Source organism: Hippocampus comes, unplaced genomic scaffold (genome assembly GCF_001891065.2).
Source record: "Hippocampus comes isolate QL1 unplaced genomic scaffold, H_comes_QL1_v1.1 scaffold6, whole genome shotgun sequence".
Classification (NCBI taxonomy): domain Eukaryota; kingdom Metazoa; phylum Chordata; class Actinopteri; order Syngnathiformes; family Syngnathidae; genus Hippocampus; species Hippocampus comes.
In genome coordinates, this window is record NW_017805833.1 from 778,330 (window position 1) to 793,161 (window position 14,832).

At 41.1% G+C, this 14,832-nt stretch overlaps 1 protein-coding gene across 1 annotated transcript; it reads left to right on the top strand.

Moving 5' to 3' along the window:
* Positions 1-1,166: 1,166 nt before the first annotated feature.
* On the top strand, positions 1,167-14,459 carry rhoub (ras homolog family member Ub). Its single transcript, XM_019887607.1, has 3 exons — positions 1,167-1,572; positions 9,337-9,395; positions 12,120-14,459. The coding sequence occupies exons 1-3, from the start codon at positions 1,353-1,355 to the stop codon at positions 12,573-12,575; spliced, it is 735 nt and encodes a 244-aa protein (XP_019743166.1). The 5' UTR covers positions 1,167-1,352; the 3' UTR covers positions 12,576-14,459.
* The last annotated feature ends 373 nt before the right edge of the window (positions 14,460-14,832 follow it).

A 14,832-nucleotide genomic window follows, 5' to 3' on the forward strand; every position in this document is an offset into this window, starting at 1 on the left:
TTAGTCCAAACACAACATTCTGATTAATCTTGAATTTGTGGAATATTGGTTAAACACATGAGTTTGTCTTTTTCAATTCAACAGATGAAATTGATTAATCTTTCAACGACATTCAAATGTATTGCAATGACCTCTATAAAAACTAAAGAGTTAGATTTGAGTGAGGTCACAATTTCTTTTACTTTTCCTTAACTGTGGCAACGTGGTTGACTCGAGGTTTCTTGACAAACTTGGTTTTGGGGAAGAAAGAATCCAATTCTTGCTGTGCTACTATTATTCTTAGCCACAAGAGGGTGACAAAAGTCCAGGGTTCAACATGCCTTACGAGTTTGAGCCATAAAATACACCACAAGCCCCACTGGACAGTTGAATTTAATTAACATACAGTATTCACGAGTTTGATCCATAAAATACACCACAAGCCACTGGACAGTTGAATTTAATTAACATACAGTATTTAAATTTGGGACGATTTACAGATTAAATGAAAGAGATGTTATGAAAAAAAAGTTGATTTTAAAACTTTTAGGTACAAGTTGTATTTAACCTTTGTGCGCAATACATTTTAATTGAATTATTTAAGATGAGGGCCCATTAGCCCCCTCACCCACTCAATAAGTGTAGTGCTAATGTTCAAACTGCATAAAGTTACAGCGGTTTACAATAATAATATTAAGTGTACTTTTTTGTTGTGAACCTTTCTCTTGTTTTTAATGAACATTACTATGCAACTTTATTATTGGTTAATATGCTGGTACTCGGAACAGCAAAGTAGTATTAGAAGATGGTACTTGTACAAAGTGATGTTATAGTTTTAAGTATAGAATGCACTAGTGCTGCGAATGTACCAGTGTAAATGTTCAATATCGTGTCAGCTACAGTATTAAAGTAGGGTCAGTGGGTAAAGAGTCGCTGTAAAAAATCTAATTAAAATTGACATTCGAGATGTTCAACAAGGCCTGCATGTCAATTTGATATTTCATTGGCACAGAAGCTGATGTCAAAAGTCATAAACAATACTTTTACTCCCACTAAAAGTTCTTTCACTTATTCCCTTGTGGGAGTTGACAATGAATGAGCCTCAGCAAGGTTCAAAACGTGACGAGCGCCACGTGAAGTGGGCGGAGTTATGCAAATATACCGAGTATACAAAGGCCAAGGTTCGCTAGCAGCAGCCCATTGTGATGCGAATTGGGTGAGCGTTCGTGCTTCCCGACAATTCGTCGTGACAATGACCGAAGTCCCTTGAAATACGACGTGTTTTTTTCAAGTGAAACGACTCTCTTCTCTTTTTATTCTAAACGTGGAACTCCACGGTCCTCATGTGGAAACCCGCCGACTGACTTCGTTGAATGTGCCCTCATTCTACCTCCATGGAATATCCTCCGACCATGGCTCCGCCGGTGCCGCCGCACAAAGTCCAAAGTGGCCGGCCGGGGCAGCCTCACGAGCGGCTGCTCAAGTGCGTCCTGCTCGGTGACGGAGCAGTAGGCAAGACCAGCCTGGTGGTCAGCTACACTACCAACGGATACCCCACCAAATATGTGCCCACCGCCTTTGACAACTTTTCCGGTAAGTCTATCTATCTGCCTGCCTACCTACCTACCTATCGCCCGCCAGCCAGCCTCAAAGTCGGCTGGGCATTAATGGATGGATGCAGGGTTTCCCTCTGCCGCCCCCAGCCAGACCGATTGATAACACTCTATGCAGCGTAAAGCTACAGCTGTGCTGATTGAGGGATTGATGTTCCGCTGCGGCAGTTTCATATTATCTGCAGTTGCATCGTTTCGCCACTATGGGGGCGCTATATCAACAGCAGTGCACAGGGAAAACCTGAAGCAACTACCAAAAAAGAAACTTATCGAATTCTGTTTTTTCGCATCACTCTTATGTGCTGTCTGCGTCATAATTTTCCGAATGGTACCAACAGATAAATATTGCCTGTTTTTTTCGCATCCAAGCGTGTTGTGTTTGTTAGTTTATAAGTTTTCTTCGTGTCAAAGTAATATTTGAGTTTTAGCGTTGCAGATATAACGGGGGAAAAAAATCAGCCTTTTAAAAGTACAGTATATTTATTTAATATTTTTAATGGAAAAAAAAAAAATATATATATATATATATATACTGATTGTTTTTGTTCTAAATGTAAAGGATGGCATGGAGCAATCAACTTATCTGATTACATGCAGAGAGAGTCGAATCATGGCATCGTCAAATAGCATGGCCAGTCTCTTTTTGAGGAGTGTTTGCCCTAATCCCGCAGCTGCTATGTGAGTCTCCACTTTACCCAGGAATTACATGACACCAAATAAAGGCTGACTGTCGTTCTTGAATACCAATCAGCAGTCGAGACGTGCCCGCACTGTGAATCTCATCAATTCTATTGTAAAAATCATCTTTTTCACCTGCAGCTCCTCCACCTCTCATGTTGATACCTTGATGATCCACAGATTTATTTCTGGTAGGAGGTTAAGTGCTCCCGCTCAGATGATAAATTCATGATAAATGAATATTTACTGAGATTGCAACGTGTAACTCAGATGCAAGTCAGCAACAAAACACTGGGTGGTGATAGAGCTCCATGAATTGAGATACTACAGGGCACCAGGAGAGTTGGAAATGGGATGTTGGAAATGCATTCATTTTATACAGCATATTCAATGTAAAATGGTGGAGAAAATAGCATTTTGGAGAAGCAGTACCATTTTCACCTTCACGGATCACTCATTTGACCTTTTACATACATCTGCATTTTGTTCTTAAGATGAGGCCGGTGATTTGACAGTGGACAACATGCATTGCAATTTCATATTTGTTCTCTATGTCTTTTTGATCTACATGACTGGATTAGATTTTAGTGATAAAGCAAACCCAATACTCATGATAAGAATCCCTGAATGTGCATAAAAAAAAGGAGGAGCAAAATGAGAATCTTTTTTATGATGTTGATGTGAACATAATAGCTTGACATGCATTAGCAGCTTAAAATTAAATAATAATCGTATAAAACAAATCAGATCCCATTTCATCATCTTTCCCAAAATGAATAGTTCGTCTTATACAGAGTATAAACTGGAAGGGTATTTATCAAGGCCACTTGGAGCATACGGCATACAAAACAGTCACAATGTTAAATCAAGTGCACCAAATCAGTGAAATGAACTAAGTGGCAAATGTGTCAAAACTGACATAAGAGTGAGAAGCTGCACTTCAGGAGGGGAGGACAGGAAGACCTTGAAGGACGTCAGGGTGTGTCAAACGGAGGCTGTGAGGGCTGTTAAAAGGAGGATGGGCCCACTCGAGAACAGACTGCTTACCTCGCACTTCAGTCACTGGGCTGCTGGATGAACTTAAAGGATGGATGATGGCGGGGGAAAAGATTGGCAGATAGGCGGCTAAAAAAAATATCACTCTGGATATGTTTGCTATTCGCCAGGTAAAATCAAGTACACATTCAAAAACAGAACCTAAACCAAACTGAAAACCATTGTTCTTGGGTACATTTCAGTGGTACCTCTATTTACAAACGTCTCTTCATACGAAATTTTCAAGTTATGAAACGTCTCAACAGGAAAATATTGCCTTTTGTTCCGAAATAAATTTCAAGATATGAAAGGTAAAATTACAGTATGGCCTGCAACTCGCAGCTCCGAATTTCCTGAATGCAACATAATTATAGCTGCTCTGCCATTGGCTATCAAGTCACTTTTGAGCGAGAACATGGACTCAAGAGGGCAAAAAACGATGAAGACACAGTTAAAAGTTAAATGACGATCATTTTATTCTTTATTCTATCTTTTTATTTTTCTACATTATGCACAACTCTCATTTATTGTGCAATAATCAAATTGTAACATGTATTTGTTCCATATTTTGATGCATTTTCATGCTTTAGGAAACATTTATGTCTGAATTTTGGGGGGACTTGGAATGAATTAGGGCATTTACATGGAAAACACGTTTCTACTTACAAATTTTTCTAGTGATCAATCAAGTGACTTGACTAATTAAGGCGATTGTTTTTTCCCCCCAGTCATACATACTGAAAGAAAGAAAGCGACCATGAGTCCAGGTGAAACAGAGCAGAGAATTTAACACAACAGGCAATTAAAATGTAATAATTCATGTGAAAATTTGGTCTGAAACACTGATGATAGCAAAGGGTCGGAATCCAGGACGAATTGGCGAGGCTACATCAATCAATTTCCAATTAGGAGCATAGCAATGCAAAGTCAACGTGTACGTGATTTATTTTTTATTTCTCTTTCTATTTTGTCTTAAAAACATACGAGCCAGTGATTTTGACAAGTAATGGCTAAATCAATTTACTTGGTTCAGGCATACCGAGGAAGCCATGCGCTGTTATTTATGCCAAAAGCACTGTGCCCCAAAACGGCAGGCAATTGCTGCCTCCCTTGTGAGACAGCCATCAACCAACTACAGACTGGACACATTAAAAAGACATGAGGTGACGGGCATTCACAAAGCAGCAGTAGAGGAGAATTTTTTTGAAGATGCAAGTACCTCAAAACACTCAACTAATAAAGTTGCAAAAACTAAAATAATATAGTTTGGATAGATAGTTTAAGAAACATGTATTCATTCATTCAATTATTTTTACCGGAGGACGCTGGAGTGTGCTATTGCAGAACAGGTGGACATGGACCACAGAGCACTTTAAGGCTGCTTCAAAATAACCTGTGTCTCTCAAACAAAAGGGGCCCCACCACACAAGCTATGAGTCCATCATTCTCCGATGCAAGTTTTAATACACAAATGCTTTAACATGATAATAGTCCTATTCTTATTTGAACGCTTCACTTTAAGTGTGTTTCCTGTAAAAGAAAGTGAGGCCTTTGAATTTAGAGAACCCAAAAAAACATATCTTTTATCTGCCCATTTCTGAAAACGTCTGTTCTGGGGCCGCGGAGCCATATGTTGCCCACCCCTGCTTAAGGGTAACCACTCCTGTGACATGATGTTGTACCCCTAAATGTTACACATGCATTCTTTTTATGAGATTTAAGATGGTAATATATTTCTTGGCAGAGGTTGCATGAATGTGTTTCTACATGTCTGACACGAATGAGAGCAGCACCCACCCAAAGTTGTTCCATGTCCCATAATATTATTATTAATAATAATAAGGAGAGGGTGGCCCGGTGTTCCAGTGGTTAGTGTGTCAACCTCACAGTGCAGAGGTACTGGGTTCAAATTCAGCTCAGGACTCCCTGTGTGGAGTTTGATTGTTCTCACTGGGCCTGCGTGGGTTTTCTGCTTCTGTTGATATTATTTAATTATTATGTACGAGATATTCTCCTAATGGTAGCTACCAAAATAACCAACCAACAACTTGCTTTTTGTCTGTCTGTATGAAGTATGAGGACTTCAATTATTCAGTATGTGTCTGTGCAGTGTGGATTATACACAAATCGGGTTGAGACTCAAGGCTCCACGCAGGGAACAACCTTTGTGACCATGTCTTAAGCCTGCATTGTATCATTGTCTGTTAAAATTGTCTCTGAACCAAATGTTAATGTTCAATGTCTAAGACAACCAAATGTGGTCCATCACAAACTAATTAATGAAAAATGAACATGAACCACTGATGGCAATCAGTTCTGAATGTGCATGTTTCAGAGATGTTTTAAAGCAGGGGTGCCCATTACGTCGATTGTGATTGACCGGGAGCTCGTGGACTGGTCCCAAATCGATCGCGAGGAGTGTAGAGGAAAAAAACATGTGTGTGTCTCTGGGCATGTTAGTAATATATCTTTTGTGTTGATGCACACTGCACCTTAATCGTCCGATCAGTCTCACTTTCACAAAAATTATTAAATAAAGAAAAGAAAAGAAAGCAGGTCATCTTTAACCGATTGTGGCGCGTGACCTGCGTCATCGGAAGTTGTTAGCACTCAACAGTCTGCAATTGCCGCTTGTGATCAGAGCTGTTATGATATAGCTTTTATCGTTGTCATTATTCTCATTCAGAGTTTGTTTCGTGTACAATTCACCGAGAGCACGGGCAAATAGGAATCTAGAGGGTAATAAGTGATATATATATATATACATATACATATATATAAGCGACCATGAGTCCAGGTGAAACAGAGCAGAGAATTTAACACAACAGGCAATTAAAATGTAATAATTCATGTGAAAATTTGGTCTGAAACACTGATGATAGCAAAGGGTCGGAATCCAGGACGAATTGGCGAGGCTACATCGTCAGTAAAGGACAGAATGTCCTCAGTTTGGGTTCACTATGTACTTACAAGGAAAAAAAGATAAATGTAGCACACCAGTCCAACAATTAATTAGGAGCATAGCAATGCAAAGTCAACGTGTACGTGATTTATTTTTTATTTCTCTTTCTATTTTGTCTTAAAAACATACGAGCCAGTGATTTTGACAAGTAATGGCTAAATCAATTTACTTGGTTCAGGCATACCGAGGAAGCCATGCGCTGTTATTTATGCCAAAAGCACTGTGCCCCAAAACGGCAGGCAATTGCTGCCTCCCTTGTGAGACAGCCATCAACCAACTACAGACTGGACACATTAAAAAGACATGAGGTGACGGGCATTCACAAAGCAGCAGTAGAGGAGAATTTTTTTGAAGATGCAAGTACCTCAAAACACTCAACTAATAAAGTTGCAAAAACTAAAATAATATAGTTTGGATAGATAGTTTAAGAAACATGTATTCATTCATTCAATTATTTTTACCGGAGGACGCTGGAGTGTGCTATTGCAGAACAGGTGGACATGGACCACAGAGCACTTTAAGGCTGCTTCAAAATAACCTGTGTCTCTCAAACAAAAGGGGCCCCACCACACAAGCTATGAGTCCATCATTCTCCGATGCAAGTTTTAATACACAAATGCTTTAACATGATAATAGTCCTATTCTTATTTGAACGCTTCACTTTAAGTGTGTTTCCTGTAAAAGAAAGTGAGGCCTTTGAATTTAGAGAACCCAAAAAAACATATCTTTTATCTGCCCATTTCTGAAAACGTCTGTGAGTGAACTGCCACTGTTATGTTGGAGTGGAATTTGTGCTTGGCAATCTCACAGGGCTGTACTCTATGGTCCACGAGCCATATGTTGCCCACCCCTGCTTAAGGGTAACCACTCCTGTGACATGATGTTGTACCCCTAAATGTTACACATGCATTCTTTTTATGAGATTTAAGATGGTAATATATTTCTTGGCAGAGGTTGCATGAATGTGTTTCTACATGTCTGACACGAATGAGAGCAGCACCCACCCAAAGTTGTTCCATGTCCCATAATATTATTATTAATAATAATAAGGAGAGGGTGGCCCGGTGTTCCAGTGGTTAGTGTGTCAACCTCACAGTGCAGAGGTACAGAGTTCAATTCCAGCTCCGGCCTCCCTGTGTGGAGTTTGCATGTTCTCCCCGGGCCTGCGTGGGTTTTCTCCGGGCACTCCGGTTTCCTCCCAATCTCGTTGTTTGACGTCTCCTTGATGTAGGTGCCATCTTGCCACTTTTCCCAAACGTGTCCCCGCAAGCTTTTGTTGGCTGAAACATTAGCAACCCAATGAGAGTTGACCCGTGCATGAAAGTGATTTTCAGTCATAATTACATCCAGCCGGCGTGTCCTCCGGCTTTGCTTTTTCAAGTTTGTTTGGATTTGAAAGCTATTATTTCCCTAGGAAATTATGGAAATAAAAATAATGCCTTCTAGAGTCAAACTGTCTTCACCATGAAACCAACGGTACAGGGCAGGCACGTTTTTAAGTAACATTTGAACATTATTACCTGTCATTTGAGCATAAAAATAAATTTGTCCCGATTCCAAGCAAGTTTTGCAACATTTTATTTTTCAGCCCAGAATTAACTTGTATCCTCTGCCACAAAAACAAAGGAAAATGAGGGTGCCAGCAATTAATCAAGTGACTTGACTAATTAAGGCGATTATTTTTTTCCCCCCAGTCATACATACTGAAAGAAAGAAATTGGGATGATAGGTGTGAGCCAAGTGGAAAGGATCAGTAAAGGACAGAATGTCCTCAGTTTGGGTTCATTATGTACTTACAAGGAAAAAAAAAGATAAATGTAGCACACCAGTCCAACAATTGCAAACACATCAGTGTAGCCTACCATCTCTAGTTAGATAATAGTGTTTTTTAATAGTGCTAAATTAACTGTATCCGATTATTAAGTTAGTGGTTGGGCTAGGTGGTCGATAACTGCAGCTGTACATTTCGGCCTCTGCACTAAGCGAGGTTTCAAACCCAACATGGCATGCCACAAAACCTCATTAAAAAAACACTCATGTGTGGGAAGAGAAATCACAAAGACCCACTGAGGGGCTCACTGTCAGGTTTTGGATTGCACAAGTGGACCCGTTGTTGTCGTGTCCAGCCTTGACCTGTGGGCGCTCTCCTCCACATCTGTCACAGAGGCTCACAGGCACAGATTGTCTTGACATTGAATGATTGTGCACTTGGTGTGTGCGCTGGAAGCAAAGAAGGGGGTGGGGGGGCATCGCTCGGGGATGATGTCATTTCTTTCAGCCCCCCGAGAGAGAGAGAGAGAGAGAGAGAGAGAGGGAGAGAGCGAGAGAGCGGGGAGAGAGAGAGAGAGAGAGAGAGACACACACACAACGTCGCAGGTGACTGGGGGAGTGTTGTGTTGAAGAGCTCGATGGGGATGATAAGGAGGAGTTTGCTTAAATGTCATTATCTTTGTCTTATGTGATAATGTGTTAATGTATTAAAAAAAAACAACAAAGAAACAAAAAAAAAGCTACAAATATATTTGTCAGCCGCTAATATATACCCACCTTGTGTTCAATATAATGTTTTGTTTTTGTACTTTTTGGAACTGCAGATTTTCAATTTTGTTGTAAATGTCAGATAGGGCTAACTTGAAAATACGTGTAAATGAAAAAAAATGTACAAATTCTTAGGAAGTAGTGTTCTAGTTGTTCCACATGCTTCTTTGATAGCGCGATGATGACGTAGGCGGATTTCAGCCAAGCCTTTGATCAGGTGGACACAAGCGACCACACGCGTCTGCCTGCGCATACACACGCACACACTTAAACCCCTATTGGGCATGTTGTAAATGTTTCCATGTGCCCGTTGCTTTGTATTGTAAAAACGAATGACCCCCGTCATTGAAACGCGGATGACTCACACGCTTTTCAAAAATGAGGCCCAGTGGAAGAGTCACATTGAACAAACAAAATCTGCTCGCACTCTTGGGATTGTGTCAAAAACACAGCCGATGAGGACAAACTGTCCCGATGGCGCATATGTTTGTGTGTCTGAATCCAATTGATCTGTTTTTTGTGTTCCCACAGCTGTGGTTCAAGTGGACGGAAGCCCAGTTCGACTGCAGTTGTGCGACACGGCAGGACAGGTGAGTTCAAAGCACAAACTTGCATACATCCCATGACCCAACAGGTGCTTAAAAGTGCGTGGGTGTCGTGCTTTGACGCTAAATAAATGGAATCTCTTTTGAAAAGAAGCAGATCTAGTTTCATTTCGGGAAGAAGCTGGGAGGAGTGGCCATTTGCCCCAACTGGTCGAGTTATGAAATATGAGGATTCTTGGTGCATGATGGTGTAATGTATCATCAGTGCAGTGCATGATTCATAGCCCATTTCATACACAAAAGAAATTCCATGTTAAAAGTCAGATCACAATTATGGAATCAATTAAGACATGAACAATAAAATAGTCGGTAAAACTACATAATTAGTTATCTATCGAGCTATGTAGCTATCTATATATAGACATATGTGAGTAAAAGCTTATATTTTTCCGTTTGTTAGACATATATAGGGATTTCTTTTTTATGATGGACTACATACGTCACTAAAAAGAAGGGCACCCAAGTCTGAGACCGAGTCACTTGATGTTGACTATTTGCAGATACCTGATTTGATACCTCGACAATGCATTAAGACAGGGGTGTCAAACTCATTTTTGTCGTGGGCCACATTTTAGTTGGCATTTCCCTTGGAGGGCCGTTATGACTGAAACCAAATTTAAAAAGTCAATAACGGTTTATTCACTATTGTTTAAGTTACTGTAATGAGGGGTTTGGTTACAAGAAACTGCTGACAATATGTCTGTTATTTATTACATATGAGAATTTTAAAATTTGGTCGAGATTTTAGCAAGCATCATGCAAGTTGATTTGCTATATTTGCTTCCGCAGGCCACATAAAATGACGTGGCGGGCCGGATCTGGCCTTGAGTTTGACACCTGTGCATTAAGAGGAAAGAATATACATTCAAACTGTCAATTGTCTGACTTTTTAAAAATTTGGACAACAGAATCCCGACACAATACCATTTTATTTGGCTGCAAGTCGATTGCAGCAGTGGTTCAGATCAGGACAACTTTACTGAAAAGTCCACTCAAAACTCAGACTGAGGCACTCACCATGCAGACTGGCGAAAGGCTTTGCCACTTAATAATCAGCCAACTCGAGATTCTCATTAGCTGTCACCCACGCCACTCACCAGTTCAGGTCCCGCCTTTTAAAGCCATATCCATTCTGTCACAAATATTCCAGTCGAACTTGAGAATGGCAGTCCCAATTGGCTAATAATCACCAGCAAAATCCATTTTAATTATGCCTTATTGATTACTTGATTAATCGACGAGGTAATAGGCAGCACACTTGATTCTAAAAAATATTCGTGAGCTGTTGCTCTAACTGAAACGTACAGAATCAATGTGATTTGGTGAACCATTTGTAAAAAATAGTGAACAAATGCATAAATGATCACTTTTTGTTTTAAAGTGCATTGTACAAAAGGAGTACAAACAAATCACAATGTCCATCCGCGTTGCGATGCATTGTTCTACTTACGTATTTGAAAAACATGAATTGTCGCCCCACAGCATTAAATGATTTCAGCTATGATGGCGCCGCACTCAGTCACTTGTCCCTGTTGACTCCATGAATGAATTTAAGGCTGTCACGATTGAATAATCCATTGTTAATTTTATTTGACCTTAAAGTGTATTGCAAAACCATTCAGAGGATTTGGACGATTTTAAGTGAAGCCAGGGCTCTGAATGATTCCTCGATGATTTGTTTGTTAGTTGTCAATTAATGTGATAATGAGTTAGTTGTGGATTAATCAATAAGTTTAGACACCTCTAAATGAATTCCACATGTCTTTCAACTCGCGGGGCTAAAAAGTCGGCATAATAGCTGCCGTTGTGAAACGGAGCGTTGTTACGTCATGTGGAGCCAATGAAGCCTTGCTGTTTCATAAGCACACTCTGATGAACTCTGGGAGCAGCACATTTGATATGCATAAAGCCTGCCGGCCATTGCCAGCTCTTCTTTTGAGCCTCTCCTAATACCGAGCTCACAACTTGTCGTGAGCTGCAGCAACGACTCACACACATGTTGGCGTGTAAGGGCAAATATGAGCAGATTAAAGCCGACGCTTATGTAATTCCGCGTGCCAGAAATGGTTGTGGGTGTCTGTGCGCTCTGCTGATGGATTGACTGACACGATGCGAGCGACACGTTAGGGCGCGGCAGAGACACGGGATGGATAGATTTAGGAAAAGCGCCATCAGTGACCCGGCTCTGGAAAAGAAACGGAGGAGGAGGATTGGTTTGTGTTAAATTTCTGACAACTTTAAAGTGTTTAAGGGTGTGTGAGGCGCTCGTCGAGTCAGAGAAACTCTTAAGAGTTCATCAAGGAGGTTTAGACTTTTGCTGCCTTTTTGAATTGTTTTTAACATGTCACTGCGTCTGCTGCCTTTTCACACTGCACTGCAAGGACGGCGGCGTTCCAGGGCAAGCTATTTGTAAGTGTTAGCGTAGTAGCCAACCAGGAAGTAGCAGGGAGGCTTTTCCCGCCCGTTATTGCTATTTGCGCTCTTGAAGTCACTCTACCACCCCAACTTTTATTGGATGCGCCTTCTGACGTCACCGCGTGTACGTGCTAGATGCGTGGGGTTGATGCTTTGTGATTATTCTCCAGTATGTCTGCGTTGTTACAAACCACTCCAAATGTAATAAATATCATCGCGAGTGTTTTTGACTGAACCTTGCTACTCTGTCATCATCCGACTTCTAAGATCCTAACACGTTTGCGTCTCCGCCAGGACGAGTTCGACAAGCTGCGTCACTTCTGCTACAGTCGCACCGACGCCTTGCTGCTGTGCTTCAGTGTGGTCAGCCCGGCGTCCTTCCAGAACGTCTGGGAGAAATGGGTCCCGGAGATCGGCCGGCGCTGCCCCCTCACGCCCGTCATCCTGGTGGGCACCCAGTGTGACCTGCGGCAGGACGTCAAGGTGCTCATCGAGCTGGCCCGGCGGAAGGAGAGGCCCGTGGCCGAGGAGGACGCCCGCGCGCTGGCCGACAAGATCGGCGCCGTTACCTACGTGGAGTGCTCGGCGCTCACGCAAAAGAACCTGAAGGAGGTGTTTGACGTCGCCATCGCCGTGGGGCTGCGCAATTGCGAGCGGAGGCTGCGGCGGGAGAGGAAGGTGCGCAGCACGGCCGATAAGATGAAGATGCTCTCCAAGTCGTGGTGGAAGAAGTACGTGTGCGTCCAGTAGAACACGGAACACTTGGAGTCACTCGGTGGCGCGCAGCCCGGTGACTTGGGGCTGAAAGGACAACCGCGTGACTTGAGAGCGGCGCCCAACCCAACCGCGCGCTCTACGCAGCTTTCAGCGCACTGCATATGCAAATGTGAACTTGAGTCAAATGATCAGCATATGAACTGAGAACAATGACTGAATATGCAAACTATGTCATCTCTATGGGCTGCACATGGTAATTCAACTTTGTTTCATTTTGCGTTGACAAGATGAAGATGGATTTCGTTAGTCTACCAGCGTAATTGCCTAAGTCGGCAAATAAGAAAAGTCCAGTGGCCTTGAGTCAGTCTTTCTTGAGTACCTTGACAAAGAGGGATAAGATTTTTTTGCAGTTTTATTTTGTTTTTTTGAATTGTTATTGTTCAAAGTGACTTTGGCAATTGTGCTTTTAGACTAATGATTTGTTAAACCACCCTAAATGCTTTACTACTTTCACAGTTCTTCACTCATAAATACCCAAATGAGCTGCTTGGTCGTGTACTGTACATGAAAGCCAGTACTGCCTGCATCTTTAGTTATCTTCAGTCATCCCCACCAACTGATGTGTCTTTTTCAGATCAAATGTTTGAAACTGTTTTCAGTTCAGTCCAGGACAGCGGCCCCCACACTGTTCACAGGAGATCGGGACCGAGCCCCACCGTAACTAACATAAATCCGTGAACAATTGACACTCCCTTTAAAGCGCCCCCCCCCCCAAAAAAAAAAACTTTCTCCCAATAGTTGTGAGATTTTGCTTTTACGCTATTTGATCTCACACATAAAGACATCCAAACTTTGTGAAACTTTATTTTTAAATTTTGCACATATTTGCCACTGTCAATTACCTTTCACAGATTTTTTCCAAAAATTGAAAAAAAAAATCTAATATTTAAAGAGTTCGATTCCCATGCAATTAATCACATTTTTAAAACTTGTGTTCGTTTCAAATAGGTAAAAAATAAGAGTGCAGAAAAAAGGTTTTATCATTTTAAAAAGTTAAAACCATCCTACATTTTAACCAAAACAATGCCAATATTTTGACTTCTTGGGCTAACAAATATAAAAATCTAATTACAGATAAATGGGGCCAGAGAGGGCTGATTGATTTGTTTTTTCTTCGCGGCTCATTTTACCAATTGTACTACTGTCATTTTTTCTGCGGACAGTTTTCACACATATGAAAATGTTTGTCTTTTTTTTTTTTTTGTCTGGAGGTTTTGCAAATTCACCCTTTAATGTGTGTTCATCTAAACTGATGATCAATTGCTGAGGCTGTATACTCTTTGGTGAAAGCCCGCCTTATCCTTTTAATGGCTAACTAAAGTTGGGTGGCGCCACTGTCAATTACCTCATCACACGCAGTTCCAACTGTGACTTAAGTAAATGACAGCGTGCCATGCAAATTTTGGACCAAATGGTGTTAAGACTCAAGTGTCAGTTATGCAATGACTGCTTACTTCCAACTTGAGAGGGTGCCGCAAACAGTCATATGTGAAGTGCCAGTGGCCCAGTAAAGATCCTCAGCTGTCTTCTAGGACATTTTCACTCCTCTATTGACCACCAAAGAGACTCATTCTAGAATTTTACTGTTTGCTTCTTATTTTTCAGAAGCCTGCCTGTCATTCATTCATTTACGCTCTGTCTCTTTCTTCGTATCTGCTCCCTCTGGGCCTCCAACCGATCATGAACAAAGCGGATGCATGAATGTGCCATATTCTTTTATGTATGTTACATAGTATATAAATATGTCCTTCGATTTTGATGTTTGTAATGTCACCATAATGTCAAGCGGTACAGAACAGAGCGATTTTGTTGAGCTGTTTGAATGGAATAAAATAAAATGTGAAACATTTGAATCCATCACTGTTGACACTTCATTCTAAATTATTATTCACCTATATGGTATATAATATAGTTTCCAACTAAATCTAGGTTTCAATGCTTCAGTATGAACACAAGATTTAAAACATACACATACAGTAAGATTATGATTTGGTATTTCTACAGACCAAATTTTAAATTGATAATCACAATCCTTATAATAGTTCAACAAAACATTGGACCAAAAACCCCAACGAGGATGAAGACAATTGAAGGTTACACAACTGCAATCAAATGAATTCCATGGAAGAATGCCATTAAGCGATCAGGAAGCAGACCACAACTACTTGCAACTGGAACTGTGGCCCTCCAGTTTCAAAGCCAGAATCTGTTTCTGCCATCTCAAAGTAAA